Here is a 22,951-nt window from a genome sequence, read left to right as displayed (position 1 = left end):
CCCTTTACCTTCTGCCACATTGTTCTCCTCTGTTGTCTGACGCGTGTTCTTCCTTGCACTGTCCTATCTCACCTCCAACTCTGCCCTGTGTACCCTCCATCCTAGCTCCCTGGATGTCCTGCAAGTGTCTCATTCTGGTCTGCCTTGAGGAAATTCCAGCTAGCCAAACTAACCAAGCAAAGCTTCCTCCTCCTTCCTTCTGGTTGTTTTGGAGACCTTATTGTGGCTTTTCAATACTTAGAGGGGGCTTATAAGAAAGATGGAGAGAGATGTTTTACCAGCACCTGTAGTGATAGGACAAGGGGCACAGGTTTTAAAATGAAAGAAGCTAGATCTAGATTAGATATAAGGAAGAAATTCTTTATGATGAGGGTGGTGAGACACTGGAACAGGTTGCCCAGAGAAGCTGTGGATGCCCCAACATTGGAAGTGTTCAAGGCCAGACTGGACGGGGCTTTGAGCAACATGATCTAGTGAAAGATATCTCTGCCCATGGCAGGGGAGTTGGACTAGATGATCTTTAAAGGTCCCTTCCAACCCAAACCATTCTGTGATTCCTGAGTCCTATGTGTTGACTTCTCACCCTTTTTCTCCAGGGTATCCTGACTCATTGGCATTTCTTCTCCGACGTCTTTCTGATTCAGCGTGTATCTCGGCAGCCATTTCCCTTAATTTTCTCCTTTCAACATCTGCCCCAGCTTGAAATCAGACTAAACAGTAGTCTGACATTTCCCCCAAGGTAATATCAGAGGCCTCTACCAGTAAGCAGAAGAGGGAGATAAATGACAGTGTTGGAGCAAAAAATATAAACCAGCCCTTTTCAGCCTCAGTAAACGGAGACTGACTCCCTGAAGCAAGCACTGCTCTTAACTTCCACAGGCTGTAAATCAGGTTGTGATAGAAAGGTCTCTGTGTGTGCTTTTCCCAATAACCTCTCAAACCATCAACACAATTTTTTTTTAATTCCAATTTGCTTGTTCTCTCTGACCCTGGCCTCATCCTTCTCTGTTTCTCCTTGGATATACCAAACTTCTGATTATTTCTGTTCCTCTGCCTAAGGCTGCAACTCCCCAGTCTCACTTCTACAGGAACAGTTCCTCGTTTGAAATTTGTTCTAGTGCTAGCTGCCAACTGGGGCTGATTTCCCAAGATGAGACATAGCATGCGATATTTGATGTAGCAAATGCAGCTTAACCACAAGAGACAAGTGAGGGCAGAATGCATTTTGTATGGGGCTGTGCTGCAGGTTAAACTGGGCTAAGGCCCATGATAGCTGAAAACCTAAGAGCAATGGTAGAATTACTAACAGACAAAGAAAGGCATGAAGATAAGGGAAGGAGAGAGAATTTAAAAAGAAGGGTGAAAAAAGAAAAAACCAAGAGATCTTAAAAAGGAGACCTATCAGCTGAGAATCTGATATGAGGAAGTGCAACTTCCTTTTCAGTTGTTAGGTTCTCATTTTTCTTTTCTCTCTCAGAAGTTTCCATAGTGCCAGGGCTGATTTCCTGGGCTAAGAAACTGAAGGTCTGTTCAGAGCATTTTTGAGCTCCCAGGAATTCTCAGGTTATCGCCAGTGCTTCCAGCATTCAGCACAGCCTTCTTTAACAGACAGAGGGTGAATGAGCAGATAGGAAAGGCTCAGTAACTTATTGGTGTTTCCCTCTGGAACCAGGGACCTAAAAGGCCCACCTTTTATGTGGCAAAACTAAGGACAGGGCCAGTGATCACACTGCGATTAAATGGCATCAGAAATCACCTACGCTGAGGTGAAGTTCAAGAATGCATCACCGGCTGCAGTGGTCAAAGGTAAGGAATGGATGGGTTATTCAGGGGAAGGGGACCTGGAGGGAGAGGGGCTGAAGAACAGGGAATGGAGACTTTTCCTTCTGTGACTCTGGTTCCTACCTGGTCTTGACAAATTGGTGAGAAAAAGGAGTTGTCTACCACTTCATGAGCAGGAGACTGCAGGATTTTTGCAGTAAGAGGGTCAAGGAATGTCTACAAGAGGAGAGGTGGGAATCTTTGGGTGGTTGGAGTTGCAACATGAACAAGGATGACTATTGGGAGCACAAACAGTAGGTTTCAAGTGAGCATTCAGTGAGGAATGCATTTGGGCTCCCTTAGTCCCCTGGTTGCAACACCAACAGTGGCGAATGGTAGAGGGTCCAGGATGGGTGCTGTACAGTAATAGTGCTTAGCCCTGGTACAATGCAGGTAGTAGCTGCCTTCTTACATGTTATGTAGTCTTGGATGAGAGAGTCATTTTTGGACAAATACTGAGTACCAACAATAAAGACTATGGTTATTGCAAACAATCTATCTGATCTGTCACAAAGGTGGAGGGGCCCCCAGGGCAGCAAATGGCAGCAAATAAGCCCAAGCCCTGGCTGCTCCTGCTCTTGCCTCTGAGAGAGTAACGCTACAGATTCCTGCTTATGGAGAGAGCAGGAGTAGAGAACCAACAAGCCTCCTTACAGTAGAGCAGTCAGTTGCCCTCTGCAGCTTCGGGAGAGGTGGCACTGGCTGCAGAAACTTATAGCCCCATTGTCCTTGGTTGATTGAGAAATGGTCCTTGGAGAAGAGAGACAGGCTTGAACAAACACCCTAAAATACACAGAGGAAGAATTATCTAAGTTCTGGAGGAAGATCCAATTCTGTGATTGATGTCTACCACTCCTGAAAAATAATTAACACAACAAAAAAACAAATTTTTATTGCTATTAAAAATCATGGTTGTAAAATGGTGCCTTTACTAGGCGTTGTACAAATTTAAGGCATGTTCTGATCAGTATGTATTCTGTAGTCATTATGCCACAAGTAGGAACACATAGAGATGTTCCATGTATGGCTCATTGCTTCCACCCTTAGATACAGGACCCTACACAACAGCAGGTTCCAGAGGGGTGAAAGTATGTGTGCATAAATGAATGAATGAATAAATAAATAAATAATTATTGCTGCTAAGGATATTAACTTGCCTATTTACAGCTTTACCTCAGTTTTACAATCCCAAACAGAGCAGGCATCAGCTCCAGGTTATTCCTTGCCTGCTCTGAGGCATGAGTCATGGAAATAAAGAATGTACATACTCCTGACTGACTTGAAAGCTCACTGTTTTCAGTGCACCAAGATTAGCTGGTTCTGGTTACAGCTAGCATTTCCATCATGGTGAGGTGGGGGTGGTGGAAGTTCCCCATTGTGTTCCCAATGACCTATTCCAAAGACACCTGATCCAGCCATGTTTGCTTGAGCTGCTGATGCCAGACTCATGCTATAGGTTTGGGTGTGTGCTCAGGGTCTGTCTTTGGGTGTGCCTGTCCAAGTGATCACACACTGGTTATAGTTTATACTTTGAATTCAGAGAAGTGCCCGGTAGTACCATTGCACACAGTGCTAATGTCTCTCACAGCCTCATAGTATGCTTATAGGACAAGAGTTATGAATGAACATTATTGAAAGATTGAGGGAGTCTTGCTGCTCTGTTGTCCTTCTGGGTGATTACTCTGGCCATGCAGACTCCATGTTGGTAATGGCCAAGCACACCTGGGTTTTCTCATTTTGTAGCCTCTTCCAGTTGGGCTCTAGAGATACCAAAATTGGCAGTCATTGGAAGATAGAGAAGGCAGCAGCTAATCAAACAACATATAATCTGTGGCAGGAGATGGCATAGACTATCGGGTGGGTTTCACACCACAGTGCAGTTAGGGTTCCTGCATTTCCGACCAGGATTTCCCAGGTAGAAACACAGGCATCTGTGCTGTGCCGCACTTGTTGCATGTGCCTAGGAGATGTTGGAATTACATGCTGAATAACCAGCATATGCTCATCAGGTTGTTGTGTTGTGATCATGCTGGACATGTTGCAAGCATGCAGACTAACTGTAGGAAGCATTTTGCAGGGAGATCAACCCACTGAGTATGCACAAGATCTACTGCACTTCAGTTGTGTTCGTGAAGTGCATGCATACTGGCAGTGCTCTCTGTGCCACCTGGATGTGAGTCTGGGATGCACAGGTCTGACTGGGCACAGGTTGAACAGTCAATCTGTGGACATGCAGCACATCAAAAAACCATTTGGACTGGTCAGATCTATTGTCTGAATTAGGTAGATGGACTCCAGATCATGATCTGGGTCCTTGTTTTCACTACAGACAAAAGCTCTCGCTAGAAAAACATGATTTGGCCAGGGAGATCTGGGTCTTGTCTGTCTATGAATGTTCTCTCTTCTGATAACGAAAGATGATGCTTTTTGACCTGCTGTAACAGCCTCCCCCAAGCCTTTCGGAAGTAGTCAGAGGGCTTCCCCAAACAGCAGGTTTCTGGAAATCTTGCTTACTAGGCATGGCTGGCAGGCACATGTGGCTGCTGGCAGACTTGGAAGTTTCATGCTGAACAATGAATGAGGTCTCTCTAAAGCTTATCATTAATATCAGTCTCTCCCAAAACTTCTTACTGCTGTCCTGCAATGAGTGCTGCTGTCTCCTTACCCTCCTGTTTGCCCTGGCTTGTGTACCTGCCACAACCTGGAACACTCTCCTAACAAGTGTTTGCTTCTCCTTCCCTGTGACCCATTCTCCTGCCTGCTCCCAAACCTCCTCAGTACTGGCAGTATTCCTCTAGACAAAAGTCAGGCCCTGGCAAGTCTGAATCTGAGTGGGATACTTTACTCAGGCTGCTGGACACAGCCCTCTGTTCTCCCCAGGCATCCAGCCTAGCACAACCTCGTTTTACTACAGCAAATCTCTGAACCCTGGCTTGGAAAGCAGAGATGGAAGGGAATTTTTTTTTTTTTTTGTCTTCCAATGATTCTGTGCCATCATAGGTTTGCACATTTTTTGTCTCCTGTCCTCATTCAGCTTACACCAACCTTCTTCTACACAGAAAGTCCAAAAAGCTAAGACGGAACTGAAGCAGGTGTAAAAAGTTTTCTGGGGAGAAGTCAACATGAAATCTTCATATGAATGTCTCAAGTGTCATGGATAGAGAAATGTTGTATTTGGCAGCTTTGGGCTCAGTCTAGAAAGACATGGTTTCACTCCAGATTTTGAGGCCATGTGAAGGCCTTACCCCCAAACACCAGCAATTAGCATTGCTAGCTCACTAGCTGGGCTGGGGCTGGAAATGCTGTCACTGAACCTGACCTTCTCCAGAAACCACAGAGGTCCCCTGCTCTGTCCCAATCTGCCCCTCTCCCAAAATGTGTAACTTCCACATCAGAACTGAAATTGCACTTTTTTAGAGCAGCTCTCCCTTGAGTTGTACATCCTTGGTATGTGGACTGACTGAAACATAGTTGACTATGGTGTTGTGTTTGGTGTGTTCCTTCACTTTTAGTACCTCCTGACACGAAGAAGCATGAGCACCATCCTCAGAAATACCCGCTATGGCTTCCGTGGCTGATGTCACTGGTGCTCCTCTTGGTGTGCATTGCCCTTGTTCTTGTCCTCCTTGGTGAGTATGTGCAGGCTGGTTACACGAGAGAGATCTGGGGGAAGTGCTGGGAGAAAAGCAGAGAAATCAGAGCCCAGACGGGAATATCTTCCAACCAGGAGGGTGCTTTTACTCAGGAACAGTTTTGTCATGAGAAAGGATGCAAGCACCAACATTTGGGCTCAGAAAACCCAAATGTTGAATATTTGAAAGGTATGTCTAGGAGCAAAATCTTTCCTGACTACTTAAGCATTGGGGATTTAAGGGTACAGTTGCGATGTGACACAAACTTCTCTGTTGCAGGCCAGCCAAACCAGATGTTTTGTCCAACTGGTATGCGGGAGCTAGGACTACCACAGCATTATGCCAGATGGTTCTGTTATACCCATCGTCTTTCTTAGAATGACGGAAAGAGTTAGGTGGGAAGGGGCTTCTGGACGTCTCTAGTCTAATGCCCTACTTGAAGCATGGCCATCTTCAGAATTTCAGGGTTGTTTGGTCTTTCTGTAAGGTCTTGGGCTTTTCTGCCTTGACTTTGTATATGTCTGCATACATCCCTCAAATCTTCCACTGTTTACCCTGAGGCCTTTTCAGTGTTTCCAGATTGCACATCCCCATCTTGCATGGCCTCTTTGGAACTGTGGAACAACTCTCTACCTTCATACCACATAAAAAGAACTTAATTACATTCAGCAGAGGGGGAAAAAAACTGGAGATGGAAGCACAAGTGTCTATACAGTTAGCTGGATCTGCACTTGAGGTCTCTAAGGTGCTTGGACACACTTTGTGTCCTAATGGAAAAAATGGCTTTTCACAGTCCTGGCATCTCCAAGATTAAATGCGCGGTGCAAACTCTCACACCTTTTTAGTGTTAATTACAGTATACTAGAATAATTCCTAAAAAGTTATTCTTGTACACGCAGTTTGTGGAGATTGTTATCAGTGTTTCATTCTCATTTTCTGCTAAAGATCATTCATGGCATGTTTGCACAAATTGTCAATAAAGATGATGGATTCTGGAAGAGGCATGTTGTCAGGATAAATTGCTGCCCTTCCTTTTGCTGTCATTAGTTCCCGAGTCTCAGAAGTTTGTATTGCTTTGTTCCCAAATGTATAACTTTTCACTGTACTCCATTAAATGTCTGGGGAGATTTAGGGTGGGCTGTTAGAGTCTGATACTGTCTGGCCAGTTTTTTTTATATATTCCACACATGGAAGGTTTAATCTTTAATAGCAAATTTGCTTATCCAAGTTAATTGATGTTACATAGGACTTTGATTTAGCAGAGTGATACAGCAATGTATTTAAATGAAAACACAAGTACAAATTGCACTTAGCAGAGGGTAGCAATTGCAATGCACAGTTGAATCACAATACAAATATGATTCTCATTACCAGTCTCTGCAATATGCTCAACGTCAAGACACTGGGTGTCCCCAGTGACCAAGAAGGAATATGTGGGTTAAAGCCAGCTCAGGCCCATTCCTTTCTTCAGAGATGTTTTTATTAATCATTCAGTTTTTTATGCTATTTTGGGCTAAACCACGTATACACTTGCCCCATACTAGTCTGGCTAACTTAGGAAGACATTGCCCTCTTTTTGATCTTTAGAGGGATGAACAGTTACCCAGCTGGTCAATTCACGCAGCTAATGCAACTGGTTGATTCACTCAGCTGAACTAGGACAAAGGCCATTGTCTGGTCCCCTTTGTGTTGAGATAAGGTCACCTTTCTTTGCAATAGGTGTGGTCAGTCATGCATCGCCCTTGCCCATCTCCTCTAAGCCTTCTTCCACTATAGGAATTCACTAACCAGGCACAGAGGCCACTATGATTACTCTGCCCTCCTCACTAGTAACGATATTTCTAAATGAAATTGTTGATAAAAGTAGACATCTGTATTACTTAGCACACTCTGATCAGCTTCCAATCAATATCCCGAGTGTCTGAATTAGTGATAAGCCCTTCGGGCTGTGGATGTGGCCTGCTGACACCTGTCACCAGCACTGTATTAGTTGCCATAAACTGGCTAGTAAGTCCTATGATTTTACTTTCCACCCTGGTTTCAGCAGCTCTAGCTGTATGTTAACCTTCACTTGGACTGTCTTTGTTGCTGATGAAATAGGCCCAGCTGATGTGTTACTCATCCAAACTACTGTTGATGTTTAGCTTAGGAAGAGATAAACTGTGCCACTGAAGTGCTGGTTTTTATTCACTGATTGTAAAGAGATTTAGACAGGCAGCTTGGCTGTAGGTATCTACATGGTAAATGCCTGTGGATGGGTGGAATCAATCCCACCCTGTCTGGCATGTCCTCAGTGTGATGTCCTTCCAGTGGTCTTTCTGCTCTCTGACATGGAAGATTGTCTCTTTATGACTGGGAAGGCAGCCATACCACTTGTTTGGGTCAGTTTTCTCAGAGCCGTGGGCCAGGGATCCACTAACTCCACACCTTCAGCTCCACAGCACCTGAGGGGGCCTGATGTCAGCTGCTCAATGCTGGGACAGACTCTGTTGACAAACCACAGGCCAGCTATGGCCACCAGGCACTGCTTGGGTGGGTTGCAGGCTTCTCTAGCTTTGTTGGCCAGGTCATCCTGGCTAGATCTTGTCAATCGGTGGGTGGAGGAGTCCTTGCGGGCAGCTGTGGGATTCTGGGAGCAGAAATGCCTGTTCCCTTCACTGAGACGATGGCAGTTACCACCTGTGAAATGGAAAGAGACAGCCCAAGGAGAGGCGAGGCTGGGACAGTGCTTGGTGGGGAAACTGGGAAACAAGAGTGAAGCCCAGAGATGGTGTGTGACGAGCTGGGAGGAAGGGGTAATCCTGCTGCCTTTACTCTCCCTTTCCAGTCGCTCCCTTCTCCCATAGAGGTGACCAGCCCACAGTCCTGCAGCAGAAATTCACGGAGTGGTGGTGCGTCTCGGCAGTGCCACAAGGCAAAGGTCAGTAGTGCTGGCAGGGGTGCAGGAGGTCTTTGGTACTGGGACAATGAATGCTGGGGTCTGCTTTGACAGCAAGCCGCAGCAGGAGCAGACGCCGGAGAGGCAGACTCCAGAGGAGAGAGGTGGGGAGAAAAAGGATTTCCTGCTAACAGCTTAGGGGGAGGAGAGGGCCATGTTAATGATGTCCTGGAGGGCAGGGTGGCTGTGAACGCTGACAAAACAAAAGGGACAGTATACAGTGGCACAGGGAAGGTTAACAATGGAGCAATAATTAAAATGCAGCTCTAGTCACGGAAAGAAGCAGTATCCCCTGTTCCCTGGGGCTAAAGGCCTAAAGGAGACTGTACAAGGAAAAGTCAAACAGATCACCACCATAACTTTGTCAAGACCTGAGATCATGTTACAAAGATTACCATGGATTTGTGTACACAAAGCTCACTGGTCATACCCCAAAGCAATGGGAAGAAATAGCTCTACTATCCTTGTTTTTTCAAGCACTTTCTGTCAGGAAAAGTCATCTAAGGAGAACATGAGCATCATCCCTGGAGAACAGGGATCCTTGCAATGACCATCTCGTTATTTGCATTCATCTCTGCTGTCTCTCCCTGCACAGAGCGAGGCTGGACGTGCTGCCCGAAGGGCTGGAAGCGCTTTCAAAAAAGCTGCTATTATATCTCGGATGATATGATGCCCAGCGCTGAGAGTGAGCAGAACTGCACTGGGATGGGCTCCCAGCTGGTGGTGATCAACAGCAAAGAAGAGCAGGTACGTGCAGGGCTGAGAGAGGGGCACAGCAGCCAGAGACACAGTGCCAGGCCCTGGAGGGGACTCAGAGCCCCTCCTTGTCCTGCAGGGGAGGGGGGATGTCCTTTCTGCATCCCTTCAGCACCGGCTCCCCTCTGCCACGAGCCCCACCCCATGGGGACTCCTGCTGCCTCCATCTGCTCAGTCCTGCACCTCATGGACATTGTGCTCTCCTTGATTTCCAGGTTTTCCTCTCTAAGCAGCTACAACAGCCTCCAAGAGGAGAGAATTACTACATTGGTCTGAGGGCACAGAAGGTGGGCCAGTGGCACTGGGTGGACCAGACTCCACTTAATGTGACGGCAGCGTGAGTATCCCCAGATGGAGAGTGTTTGGTGTGGCTCCTGGTAGTGCAAGAAAGTAGGGGAGATGTGAGGGTGTCTGTTGGTGCATGAGAGGGAGGCGAGACAACTTGTGAGAGGTCAATGATGGAGCAGGAGAGGGCTGTGTAGGACACCAGGTTCACACGGCCTTATCCATGCTGGTTATTGGTTATTAATTAACTACCTGTGATGTGGCCATCAATGCTGTAGACACAGAAGAAGCTGTATCTTGCCAGCAGGAAGAACCCTTCGGAGATGACCAGCCTTGCCTGACCTCCATAGTGCCCCCACCATGCCTATGTGCACATATATGCATGGGCATAGCCAGTGCTGTGATGCTGTGGAAGAGATGGGGCACAGTGAAAGATCACCAGGGCTGTCCTTGCTGGGTCTTCTTCTGTAGGACAAACTTGCTCTGGAGGCAGACATGTGCCTCTGCTGGGTGTGAAGCACATGGAGTGCACAGTGGTGAGCAGCTCCTCCCACCAGGACTGAGCAGGGCCCTCTTGTGTTGGCTGTAGAAAGAAGGCAGGTTTCCACATAAGACTGGTGCCAATGGGATATCAGAGTGGGAGGAAGGGTACTGCTTCTGTCCATGAATCAGCATCTGGAATTTTTCTCTCTCCCCTCCAAGCCTTGCATCCTGCTGTGGCCTTTTCCAGCAGTGCTCTACAGGGTACGCTGGGGAGTAACGTGTCTGTCTCTATCTCAGGTTCTGGCGGAAAGACGAACCAAGTAATAAGGATGATCAGAAGTGTGTTGTAATCCATAGCACTTCACAACTACACAACAACTGGAATGATGTCAAATGCGAGAGTCATTATCGAATTTGTGAAGCTGCAGCAGTAACTGTGTGATGGAGATAGATACCTTCTCATCCTGAGTAAAACTGAGAGATGAGCAGTGAGCTGGGAACAGCGCAGGGCTGTGTTGGGAGGTGGGGGGGGGGCCCTGGAGCCTGCATCTTCACTGTGCTGGGTGGGACAATGTGATATTACCCTGTGTCCAGTATCCCCAGCGCACGTAATGGCTCAGGGAACACACGAAGGCTCAGGGTCATCAAAGCAGGTACCTGGGCTCTTGTGTCCTCTTCTCTCTGAGTGGATCCAGCAGCCACTGGCTGAAAAGAGGTTGAGTACTCCAGGAAGAAGACACAGGAATGGAAGACAGAAGTTCAGAGCTGCAATTTCCTTTGTCTCCTTGAGCAGAGGTGTCTGCTTTTTGTTGAGTCACACAGAGAATGTCCTCTAGTTGCACTGGTTTTGCTGAACAAATACTGAATTCTTATACAAGAGAAAATACAATATTAGACCAATGAAAAAGGCTCTGTGCTGTGTGTGTTTCTCTCCTTCCCTCTCTAAGCTGCAGGTGTTTTATATAATCGTAGAATCATAGAATGGTTTGGGTTGGAAGGGACCTTTAAAGATCATCTAGTTCCACACCCCCTGCCAAGGGCAGGGACACCTTCCACTAGACCAGGTTGCTCAAAGCCCCACCCAACCTGGCCTTGAACACTTCCAGGGATGGGGCATCCACAACTTCTCTGGGCAACCTGTTCCTCAGGTGAATTCTTCACCTCACAGTGAAGAATTTCTTCCTTACATCTAATCTAAATCTACCCTCTTTCAATTTAAAGCCTCTACCCCTTGTCCTATCACTACCTGCCCTTGTAAAAAGTCCCTCTCCAGCTTTCTTGTAGGCCCCCTTTAGATACTGGAAGGCTGCTATAAGGTGTCCCTGCAGCCTTCTCTTCTCCAGGCTGAACAGTTCTAACTCTCTCAGCCTCTCCTCATATGACAGATGCTCCAAAAGATGCTCCATTTGCCTTTTCAAGGCATAGGGAACTTCTCTCAATTACTGCAGCCTGTCAAAGACACAGGCTTTGCAATGAGATTGGCTTTTTCCTGTAGCTTATTTGGACACATGGTTAGTGATATGGTCAGCTGCCCGGGTAACAACCTGCAGAGAACAATACGGCATTGTCCTCATGCCTTTGGTGACTCTCCAGAAAACAGGCCATATTCCCTCTCTGTCTTCTTGGTAGTATTCACTCTGTGGCCTGCTATCGCTCCTCAGTGCAAGGCTGGATGTGCTGCACAATGGGCTGGAGATGCTTTCAAAAATGCTGCTACTACATATGGGCTGAACAGATGTCCTGGAATGAAAGCAAGGACACCAGCACAGGGTTGGGCTCCCACATGGTGGTGATCGATACAGAAGCAAATCAGGTAAGCAGGAGTCTTCCCACGGGAGTCTTCCAAGCAGATCCTCAAATCGGCCAGTGTCTGGTCTCCTGAAGTCTCTGGTTGTGATCCTGGGCGTTGCCCTGCTCCCTCCTCACAAGATCCTGAACTCCAACATCTCATAGTCACTGCAGCCAAGCCTGCCCCCAACCTTTACATCCCAAACCAGTTCTTCCTCATTTGGATCCAGCAGAGCACGTCTCCTCATCACATCCTCCATAACCTGTGGAGCATGTCCTCCATAACTTGTGTCAGGATGTTATCATCAAGGCACTCCAGAAACCTCCTGGATTGCTTGTACTTTGCTGCTGAAAACAAAGCTCAGAAACTGCTGCACAAACTGCTAAGCCTGCCGGTTGCCTCTGTTAGCTGCACTCTCATACATACTGCTGGGGCTCAGGACTGTGGAGCTGGTCTTCAGTCCGTGAGAGTGCAAAGCAACCAGGCACACTGGGAACAACTTCCTGTGGGATTAATTATCTCCTCCTGTATTGTCGCAGCTGGTAGCACTTCCTCTGCGTTTTCTGCCTTTCACTTTGTTAGTATTTCCTTCTAGACTGCTTGCCTTTATTTGACTGTTGCAGATAAGTCTTTCCCTTCAAATCATTCTGAATTCAAGAAAACTGGAAAGCAGGACTTGAATCCCCAGGGGATCAACTGCCATCAACCCCTGAGAAAGAGATAACTAGATCCAACAAGTTCATTTCTGAACATGAGCACACTTGCTGTTCTTCGTTGGTGCTTGGAACCCTCTCATGCATTCTCCATCCTGCTTCAGGTGGCTGGTTCCTTCTAAAACCAGGTTCAGTGCTCCCAACATGCGGTTCACTGTGTTTCCACCTCTTAAATAGGAGCTGCAACTAATTTCTTGTGTGCTATAATTTTGCAGAAAAGCTGATGAAGTTTTATCTTCCAGCTTCTGGCTTTCTGTTTCTCAGATCCTGAGTACCTCTGAGGGAAGTTGCATTCTGTATCTTCTCCTGCAACCTTGAGGCGTGCAAGACACCCTGTAACTGCAATATTTTCCTTAGTTCATGTCCCATTGATCTTGTCTGTATCCATGCCATGCTTGTTGACCCTTGTCTATACTGCAAGGGTCTGTGAAAGTAGATTCAAGGTTCTCCAGTGCCTCTTCTAGGAGTGCACTTGTTATAACCAAGTACCACTGTGGGAAAATAACGGAAGAATGGCGAGGAGGATTGTAAACACACTCAAGTGAATTGCAGCTGGGGTGTAGAAAAACATATATATTGTACTAATCATTGTTTAGTCTTGGGTGCTTGACAAGTAGAACATCTGTGTTTAGATAACATAGGTCTGTGATTGACAGACTCAGAGGCACCCTATCGAACATGCTTGGGATTCCTGCCCTGCTGTGGGAAAGATCAAAGCACAGTGGTAAACTACGCCTGCATGAATCCCTGAAATACAGGCAAAAACAGTGGGTTCGGTGATGCTCTAGCATGGACCAAGCTCCATGGTGCCTGCATCCCCACTTGTGTGCCTCTGCCTGGCTGCTGCTTCGGGGATCCCCTGGTTGGCGAGGTAACAAGAATAAATTTACTCTTTGCATTTCATCTGTGGTTTTGTGGTTGTTCCTGCATCCTGCCTGTGCCGGCTCACACAACCACTGTCTTCAGTGGTTCAGGGGCAGGAGTCCCTGGCAATTCTGCACTGCCAGGTGCCACGCTGTTGTCCCAGCACACTGATCTGACACATACATTTGTGAAGTGAAATAACCAAGGGTCACTTGTGAAGCTCTTCATGACTGGAGCAGGTAGAAAACAGCTGAGAATCTTTACTTACAGAACTGGGGAAAGACATGCAGGAAGACTGAGGTCACTGACACATGCCCTCCCCAAGCATGCTGCTGGTGTTTATGGGGCAGGAAAGAGAAATAAGTTCCTGCCATTTTGGGAATATAAGATATTTGCAATGGTTCCAGAGCCTTCCACTGAGGAGGTAACCTCTCCCGTCACTGGTCCCAGCTGCTTGGCACCAGGACTATTAAGAAGTTTCTGTGCAGGCCAGTGCAGAGTTTGGCTACCGTCACCACTTTGAGACTCTTTATCCCAGAGCTGGACAGAGCTGTTAGTCACCTGAATGTTGTGAGGTCAGCTGTTGATTTGCTGGGAACAGTAGCTTGGTTTGTGAGGCTGAAAAGGAAGTCATTTACTGTCTTTCTGCTTTAGACCCTGTGCACACACTGAAGTGAATTCACATGAGGGTGCTTGCACAGACCTTCATCTTGGTCAAGTGGCCTGGATGGCAACAACTGATACAATAGGAATGAGAATGTAAACAGCTGTGTGAATTGAATACCTGAAACTATCTGAGAGGGAATTTGCCCCAAAGCCACTATTGTTAAAGAACATGACCACCAGCTTAACAGTAACCAGGGAACTAGCGAAAGGCTTTTGAGACAGAGAAGAGTCAGTCTGAAAACAAAATTTAGAAGAAGCAAGAACATTTTTAACAGAGAGAAGAGAAAGAAGTGGGAAGGAAGTGGCAGTCGACACCCTGTTTGACAGTTGGCCTGCAGTTGGCCTGCAACTTTGCAGCCTCTGTAACAGAGCATCCTCCCTGTTGGATGCCGTGGGTAGCCTGCATTCCTGGCAGTAAGGGGTGCAACATGTACAGACCCACAACTTCAGTGTGCATATGTGACCTTGTGCTTTCTCACTGGCCTGTGGGATAGCAGACTGTAGGAAGTGGTGTGGATACACATAAACCCTACATCTCCAGCAGGAAGTGCGTGAGAATAGGGGAACCCCTGCTCCCAGAAAAGGGGATGTGTTCTTGCAGCCTGCACTTCCTGTGGCGGGGGTAGGAAACAGGAGGTTGCACAAGTAATCATGTGAATCTGTGTGTATGAGGGGGTTACAGCTTTTGGAGATTAGTTATGTAAAGACGTTTAGAAATTTGTAGGTGTTTACTAATTTTTGTGTCTGGTATTGTGCTTTATCTGTTGGATTGCTGATACTGATCCTGAATATACAGGTCATGGTTTGTCAATTAATTACATGTTATTAATAAATCGGTAAACTGCTTAGATCCATCCTGCATAGATTTAAACCACGTGAACTGAGCACATTTTCCTTCTGACAGTTTTGCACCCTCTGCATTCTCCATACCGATGAGCCAAAGTCAGCTCCCTGCCCATATGCACAAAGGCAAGTATATTTTAGAGCAATAACAAATATAATGCATTCTCATTTTTGGGCATCTGTGGTGCAATTCAGTTCTGTTCTCCAGCATGACGGCTGGGAACTTTTTAAAATGTCACTTGAGAATCTCTCACTGCACTGTGAACCCAGTAGCTAGTGCCTTCTAGTAGCTCATACCTTCTACAACAATACCAGCAAGCACATGTATGGACCACCTTTCCAATGCACCAGAGCTGTTGTATGGTTTGACCCTGCCTGCAGCCTGTTGTGCACGAAAAAACATACTCAGAGGATATTTTCTACATACAATTTAGGCTTGTCCTCATTTGTAACCGGTTTTGTGCCCTGCTCTATTCAGACTTCAACTGATATGCTTGTGCTATTGCGTTAGCTATCCCATTCGTTCCTCAGTTCATCCATGCATGTCTCTTCACAAGGAGAAACTAGCTGATGGAACATGGAAGAGCAAAGGCTGCATACCCACTCCAGTCCTTTCAGAGTACCATGAGATCCAGTAGGGATTCTTTATCCTTAGGGGTATCCTTAGGGACACTTTATCCTGCAGGGTTTTGAATCAAGTCACCTTGAGCAGTGCTAGAACCACCATGTATGGCTGTGACTTTTGTAGTTGTGACCAAGTAAAACTTCATGATCCATAATGCACAGGGATTCTGGCACCATCTAGTGATCCCTTCTGACCTCCAGCTCCATAATGATAGGTCATATGCAATCCCTCCACTCAAAGCTCCATCCTCTTTTCCTGAGCAATTAGTTAAAAACAGTATTGGCAAGTTCTTTATTGTGCTCTGGGTTACTGGGCTCAGGCTTCACATGGGGTCTTGCCCAGACTGAGTCACAGATATGCTTTCCTACCATTTTTTGACTCCCTTTTGCAGGACATGGTGAGTGGGTTTAGCCCTTTGCTAGCAAAAACCAACAGTGTAGGCATTTTCACACACATACTCACCAGGAAAGAACAAACACAAAAGAGGTAAGGCCAGTAGTATGTCCTGTGAAACTGCTTGAATATGTGCAAAAGGAGGCTGTTTGAGATGGAATGATACTACTCTTCCTCTGTTTTCATTTGCCTCTGTGAGTTTCTGTGTTGCAATGAGCATCTTGTGAAATGTCCTGGCAGAGAAATGATGAAAATTCCCCCATCTCCATGTGCTGCGGGGAACACCCAGGATACGGCTTTTTCTGCACACTGGATTACAGACTATGAAGGTTCCTCACCAGTGTGGGAGCTGCCCTACTGCAGTCTCCTGTGCAGGAAGAAGGCTGTATTTGTGGCCATATTGGTAATGTGGACTCTTGGAGAAGAGTGATACTGTGGTGGAGATAATGAATCGCCGAGGGAGAGTCAGTTCTGGAACTGCAGGTAACCACAAAGCCTTCCTTTCTGTCCTCCTGTAGAAGAAGAAGGAGGTGGGGGAAAATACAGGGCTGGGATAGATAATGGGCATGGTACAGTGGCTGGCCTCATACCAGGAGAAGGGGCTTAGGACAAGAGCAAAGCAACAGATGAGGAAACTGGGGAGTGCCTGGGCTGGGAGAATGACCTTTTTCCCAGAGCCAGGGGGAATTAAAGTCCAGGCAGACTATGGTCTGCCATCCCCTTCAGTGGTTTTTCTGTAAACAATGGGACTGAGGAGTGCTATCCTACTATCATTATCCAAGTAAAACTATCTGCATCAAGCTAGGCACAAGTCACTGCTCCTATCTCTGATGTCTCTAAGGAGAACCAAGCGAAGGCTCTCCCAAGAGCATCAAAGTGCCTATTCTCCCTGTGGAAACAATCTCTTCTGTGTGTCTGCTTCTGCAAACACTGAGCTGGACAGTCACTCCTTTGAGTGATTATACACTATTGCATATAAGGGCTTGGGGGATAGAGCCAAAATAAAGGTAGCTGAAAGAAAGAAGCTCTAAAGAGAGATGAAGAGGAGGGAGGTACGGAAAGAGAGTACAGTGAAAGACAGGGGTAATGGAGGGCAACAAGGAAGATGTGTTGAGGAGAAAGGATATATGACAGCACAAAGAAAGGAGGAGTGCAGTTTGGGAAGAGTACAGGCCGGGCTTGTGATAAAAAGTGAAATCAAAGAGCAGCTTCAGGGCAGCCTCTGTTTTGCCCTACTTTGTGGGTCTGTCCCACTGCCAATGACGGGCAGCAGGACCTGGTTACAGCACCTGTGGGGCTCCCCAGTCCTTGGAACAAGGGTATCAGCAGGTTGTTGTGGTACGGAGCCACCTGGGTTATCCTGCCCCCAACTCTGGGCTGGGGGATTCCCACTCTTGCCTTGTGTTTTTCAGCCCCAGCAGAAGAGAGAAGCTGCTCCTGGCTGAACCCCTGGGTCTTCCTTGTTTCTGTCCTTGCCATCAAAACTGCCTTTGTAACCGTCTGCCTTGGTGGGTTCCTGGGTTTCTTTATTCCCCTGGGATGAAGGGAGCAGTTGACTGCCTTTTGTCAGATGGAAAAACAATATCCTAGTCTCTCTGCCAGCAGGCAAATGCCTTTCGCCAAAACAGCCTGTTCTACTGCCCCTCCCCTGCTTCTGCCCTCTTAGTCAGGGACCAGGGTCCCTTCCACGGTTAAGGTTCATTCCCTGGCAGGACCTTCCCACTGCTCCTCTCACTTTGCCACCTGCCTGAATAAAGCCAGTCCTGGATGAAACCAGTCAGTTTCTCTCCTGCTGCCAAGAGCTGAGAAGTCTCTTAGTGTCAGAGGGCATCTGAGTAGGTTTCCCAAAGGCTGGCTGCTGGATGTTGGTTCTCCTGACCTGGTCTCTCTCTGAGAGCTCCCTGTGACAATGTTGCAGCCAAGGAGCCAGTGTGATGTCCTTGGAAATACTGGTACCAGGCTGCCCATATTTTAGCAGTGTGGGGGTGAATCCATCAAAATGCTCCAGCCGCATCCCACCCACACTGCCTGGACCGACCAAAGGGGAAATCCTTTGCTTGTACTGCCCTGGAGTATCATATTGCTCTGTGATGACTCTTCTGTACTTCTTCTTAACTCCCTTGGGTGAAGCCTCAACACTCAACAGTTCTATCCCCTCTTGATAAGGGTAAAAGTGGTGCTCTAAAGCTGCAATGCCCGGGAAGATTAAGAGGGAATGTATATTAATATTCCATCTTTATTAAACTTATCCCATGACTTCTTTGACCCTTTCTTGACCCCATCCTCAAAGGATGTCTAAGCTGGTTTTGTCAGTGGGGAAAATGAGTCTCTCAGCCAGCAGAGGTGAGAGGAGCTCATCTGATTAATGCCTGTTCAAAGGAGGGAGTGACCAGTAGTGGGAGAAATGGCCTCCTGTTTCTCATCTGTTTCTCATCTCCTTGTTGAATACAGATTTCAGAGCTTGTTAACGTAACAGAGTCTCTGTGGGGGCTCTAAGTCAGAAGGTGGAGGATAAGACTGATTGCTCATGAATGAGGAGGACAGTGGCACTTTCCTTCTCTTTCTTCTCTTCCCAGTTGTTTTCCTTTACGGAAGTTATGGCCAATACAAGACTCTGCTCCAGAACGCTACAGAGTGGCACTGTGTCCCCAACGTATCTGCAGGCAAAAGTGAGTGATGCTAAGAGCCTCATAAGCAACACCAAGAACCTCACCAAAATTTACTCTGGTGTCAGTCAGCCTTTGAGATTGGGAATGTGATTGTCAGCCAGAGCTGCATTGTTTTAAGGAAGGAAATGGGAGAATTGAGGAAAGAAAATACTGTATTGCACAATTTTACTTAGGACGCTGTGAAAACATGTTCTGGGCCAGTGGAAGAAGGTGGGTTGTTCCAGACCTACCTTTGACCACCCTTCCTACTCTTCCCCTCTCACTGGCCCTCACACAACACCTCAACTGCTAGTCCAGTTCACTAATCTCGCTGAAAGTGCTTCATCCTTTTGTAAGGGCTTGTTCAATCCAGCTCAACTCCCTGTGCTGGCTCACTGCCGGTTCACACAAGCATCATGGTGAGTGTGAGGGACAGAGGTAAGAGTGGTAGGAGGATGTTGTTACGCAGTTTAGAGTAGCTGGAGAGCTGGGATGCAATCACACATGAAGTGATGGCAATGGCAAGTGCTAGTATTCCTGCAGTGCAAATTCCCAAACTCAGTTCAGAGATCTGTTCTCATGTAGCCTCATGCTTTGAGAGAATATATCTGTGGTTTTTTAATCTGTCATGTGACTTTCTGGCTATAAGGCAGATCTCTAGGAAAACCTGGCTAGCGTAAGGAACTGCCTGTGGTGGCAGCAAGGCTGTCAGAGCAGTTTACTGTACATGTCTGTCAGTCTGCATGAGTTGAGAGCTAAACACTTGGACAACACTTCTCTGATGGAAGTGTTCCCAGAGGAGTGCAAGCCAACTGTTTCCCATCTTGCTTCCTCAGGAAGGGTAAGGCAGAAACTGTCTCTCTCACCAAACAGAGGTTGCATGGACATGGCAGAACAGAGAGAGAAAGGGAAAGGCACTTCAGGCAGGGGCCTTGTGACAGGAGCCTGTCAGGCTGTTGACAGCTTTACTTGTGGAGCACTGAAGAGAGTGTTTACCTCTGTCCAGATTAAGGCTGTGGTTCAAACCCCTCCTCTAACTCCTGGGACCCTACATTGAGCTCATGGAGATGAAGGACAGCACATCTTGTTCAAAAGCAGTATTTTTTCCCCCATGCAGAGGAGGGCTGGATGGGCTGCCCGAAGGGCTGGAGATGCTTTCAAGAAAAGTGCTATTATCTGTCTACTGATAGGATGTCCTGGGTTGAGAGTGAACAGAACTGCACTGGGATGGGCTCCCAGCTGGTGGTGATCAACAGCAAAGAAGAGCAGGTACGTGCAGGGCTGAGAGAGGGGCACAGCAGCCAGAGACACAGTGCCAGGCCCTGGAGGGGACTCAGAGCCCCTCCTTGTCCTGCAGGGGAGGGGGGATGTCCTTTCTGCATCCCTTCAGCACCGGCTCCCCTCTGCCACGAGCCCCACCCCATGGGGACTCCTGCTGCCTCCATCTGCTCAGTCCTGCACCTCATGGACATTGTGCTTTTTCCAGGAGTTCCTCTTCAACTTGGCGAAAGGAGTATTTACTAACGCCTATGAAACAAAATACTACATAGGCTTAACTGCTTACAAAAATGGGCAATGGCAGTGGGTGGATCAGACTCCATATAAGAAGGCAGCCACGTGAGTATCCCGGGGGGGTGAGGAAGGTCCTGTAATTCACACCCCTCAGTCTGAGTGACCAATATACTGTGAAAGGCAGGTATGTGTCAGAGGGGGATTTCTGTCTCCAACTGCCCTATAAGTCAGAAAACTTGACTAGTTTTCTAGTCAAAACTATGACTCCTGATCTCTGCCACAGTAACCTTCCCCTTTCTCTTCCACAACTGTTTCAGGTGACTCCACTCCCATTGTCATGCATGTCAATGCATTCCCAATAGAGGAACTTTCTTTTACAGGTTCTGGAAACCTGGGGAACCCAATTTACTCTTTGCAGAAAAATGTGCGGCAATTCACGTCAAGGGAAACACAGATTCCAACACTTATAGTAACTGGAATAACATCCTTTGCTTCACAAGTTGCTACCGAATTTGTGAACTGGCAGTCGAATTTGTCTAAGGAAGGAAACTCCACTTTGGATGAAGGACCTGAAGGAGTATCCTTGAGAAAGGGCAGCTCATGAAAGAGCTGATGAAAAGCTGGTCTGAGCTCACACAAATGCTTTATCTTGCAATGTAGGATGAGCAAGCCTGCCACAGAATCCCAGCTCTGAAGGACCTTAGTTCCCAGCCTGTGCTCGTGCACCTCTTTCCAAGCTGGAGATCAGTCCTGGATGAAATTGCTCAGGCTGATGTCAAGGACCTACTGTGCCCCTTTTCACTCTCCTTGTTCACAGATGGGTGCCCTGATCCTCCAGTACTTTCCTTGACTCCTTGTTCAGTCAATATCTCAATGATGTGGAAAAGTGCCTCTCTGTTTCATGAAAGGATACTGGTCCTACAAATCACTGGAGCAGAATTTGAAAGAAGAGCATTCAGTGGAATGTGCTTGACCAGCCCCTGAAGGGAACAATTATTCATGGCTTATCTTTAATGTTTCCTGCTTCCTTCAGCATATTCTGTGTTGATAAGTTAAAAAAACCCATATCAATAAATGATAATTCTGCTCTTTGCATGAGGCTGTCTTCTGAGTGACAAGTCCCAGCCCCATGCCAACCCAGCCTCCCTGCATGGAGGTTTTAACTTTTCAGTGTATTTGGCACCTGCAGGTGAGAATATTACTGTGAGTGTGCTGAACTGGCCAGGAGCAGGAACAACCTAGTGTTCATCTGCAGAGCATGTGAGAAAGGCTCTGAACACTTTTGGAGAATCACGTGCGAGGGAAGCAACAGAGCAGGCTGTGTAGTAGTCAATGCCAACAACTGTTTGCCCAGGATGTAGCAGAAAGGAGATGTATTTTGGAGATCCTGCTGAGACATATGGCAGGATTAAGCATGGCAATGAAGGGGAGAGAAAGCAATCAAATATCACATGAAGGATAAAAGCCAGAGCCTCCCCAGGAGGGATTTCTAATGTGAGAAGAGGGTAGAAGACCCCTATCAGAGGCATCACTGCAAATCAGACACAGAAGTCTTGAGCAAGTGCTCTGCTTCCCTCAAATTCCCTAAACTGTTGTCTGTATATTCCTCTCCTTTCATCAATGATATCGATACTCCTTGAAGAGCTGGGAGTTTCCAGTAGGGGACTAAAAATACATCCTGAAAAATCCGTTCTGGGTGATTTTTTTTTATTATTCATCAAAAATCTGAGCACAAATTCGTATCATTTCCCCCTGAGACAATGTATTTGCCAGGTTTCTGTTTTAACCATTGGACGAAAAGCTTGGCTGTTGCAAGGTCTTGGCCTCCTGTTTTCTAAAGTTGCTAGGATCTTTTCACAGTGGAGAAAACTATGTTGTCCTGTCCAACATGACAGCAAACAAAAACATTGCAATGGACTTCTCTTTTTTATTTCCCCCAACTCAGTTCTGGAAACCACAGCAGCAGGGTTTTGAGGAAGAAAAAGGGGCAGATAAGACACACAGAGAGTGACCAATGTTTTACAGGAGATTTTGGAGGCAGCTGCAGTTCTGGCTCCGGGGAGGTGGTATGGGGCAGAGCAAAACTCACACCAGAAGACTGGTTTGCAAGAAAATGTAACTTGCTAGAAACAGTCTCCATGCCCCAAATTTGGAATGCAAAGGTTTTCCTGAGATGTCCTGACAAAAGCGGGATCTTGGGAAGATGATACTGGGTTTGCCTGCAGAATTGTTGAAGGGAAGTTCCTGATCCCATCTCCCCGCAAACACACACACACACACACACATGCATACACAAGTACAAACCCGTTCTTTTACATTAGTTGTACAATACAGCAAATGAAGGTAGGCAGAAGAATTGGTCCCTGTCCCTGCTTTGTGCAGCCACTGTTGAAGGATAAATGGTGAAACTCTGAGCAAGAGTTTCAGCCATGTCTCTGAGTAAAGCCAATGCCCTTGACTAGTCCATCCCAATAGCAGCACTCAGGGTTTAGGCAGGGATGGACTCTGTACACAGTAGGTGTTTGCACAGATGTAGAATAATCATAGAATCATAGAATCGTTTAGGTTGGAAAAGACCTTTAAGATCATCGAGTTCAACCATTAACCTAGCACTGCCAAGTACACCACTAAACCATGTCCCTTACTGCCACATCCACACGTCTTTTAAATACATCCAGGGATGGTGACTCAACCACTTCCTTGGGCAGCCTGTTCCAATGCTTGACAACCCTTTCAGTGAAGAAATTTTTCCTAATATCCAATCTAAACCTCCCCTGGTGCAACTTGAGGCCGTTTCCTCTTGTCCTATCACTTGTTACTTGGGAGAAGAGACTGACACTCACCTTGCTACGACCTCCTTTCAGGTAGTTGTAGAGAGCAGTAAGGTCTCCCCTGAGCCTCCTGTTCTCCAGACTAAACAACCCCAGTTCCCTCAGCTGCTCCTCATAAGACTTGTTCTCTAGACCCTTCACCAGCTTCATTG

General features: G+C 46.9%; 2 protein-coding genes across 2 annotated transcripts; both read left to right on the top strand.

The window, feature by feature from the left end:
* The first annotated feature begins 1,591 nt into the window (after positions 1-1,591).
* On the top strand, positions 1,592-10,419 carry LOC127022286 (C-type lectin domain family 4 member A-like). The gene is made up of 6 exons (XM_050905795.1): positions 1,592-1,806; positions 5,334-5,450; positions 8,281-8,373; positions 8,987-9,138; positions 9,363-9,484; positions 10,213-10,419. The coding sequence occupies exons 1-6, from the start codon at positions 1,740-1,742 to the stop codon at positions 10,355-10,357; spliced, it is 696 nt and encodes a 231-aa protein (XP_050761752.1). The 5' UTR covers positions 1,592-1,739; the 3' UTR covers positions 10,358-10,419.
* Positions 10,420-16,238: 5,819 nt separating this feature from the next.
* On the top strand, positions 16,239-20,529 carry LOC127022293 (C-type lectin domain family 4 member E-like). The gene is made up of 6 exons (XM_050905808.1): positions 16,239-16,291; positions 17,221-17,316; positions 18,385-18,477; positions 19,574-19,725; positions 19,943-20,073; positions 20,349-20,529. The coding sequence occupies exons 1-6, from the start codon at positions 16,255-16,257 to the stop codon at positions 20,506-20,508; spliced, it is 669 nt and encodes a 222-aa protein (XP_050761765.1). The 5' UTR covers positions 16,239-16,254; the 3' UTR covers positions 20,509-20,529.
* Positions 20,530-22,951: the final 2,422 nt, after the last annotated feature.

Source organism: Gymnogyps californianus, chromosome 1 (assembly GCF_018139145.2).
Source record: "Gymnogyps californianus isolate 813 chromosome 1, ASM1813914v2, whole genome shotgun sequence".
Taxonomy (NCBI): Eukaryota; Metazoa; Chordata; class Aves; order Accipitriformes; family Cathartidae; genus Gymnogyps; species Gymnogyps californianus.
The sequence above is the reverse complement of the archived record's forward strand: the minus strand, read 5'-3'. Positions and strand labels throughout refer to the sequence as shown.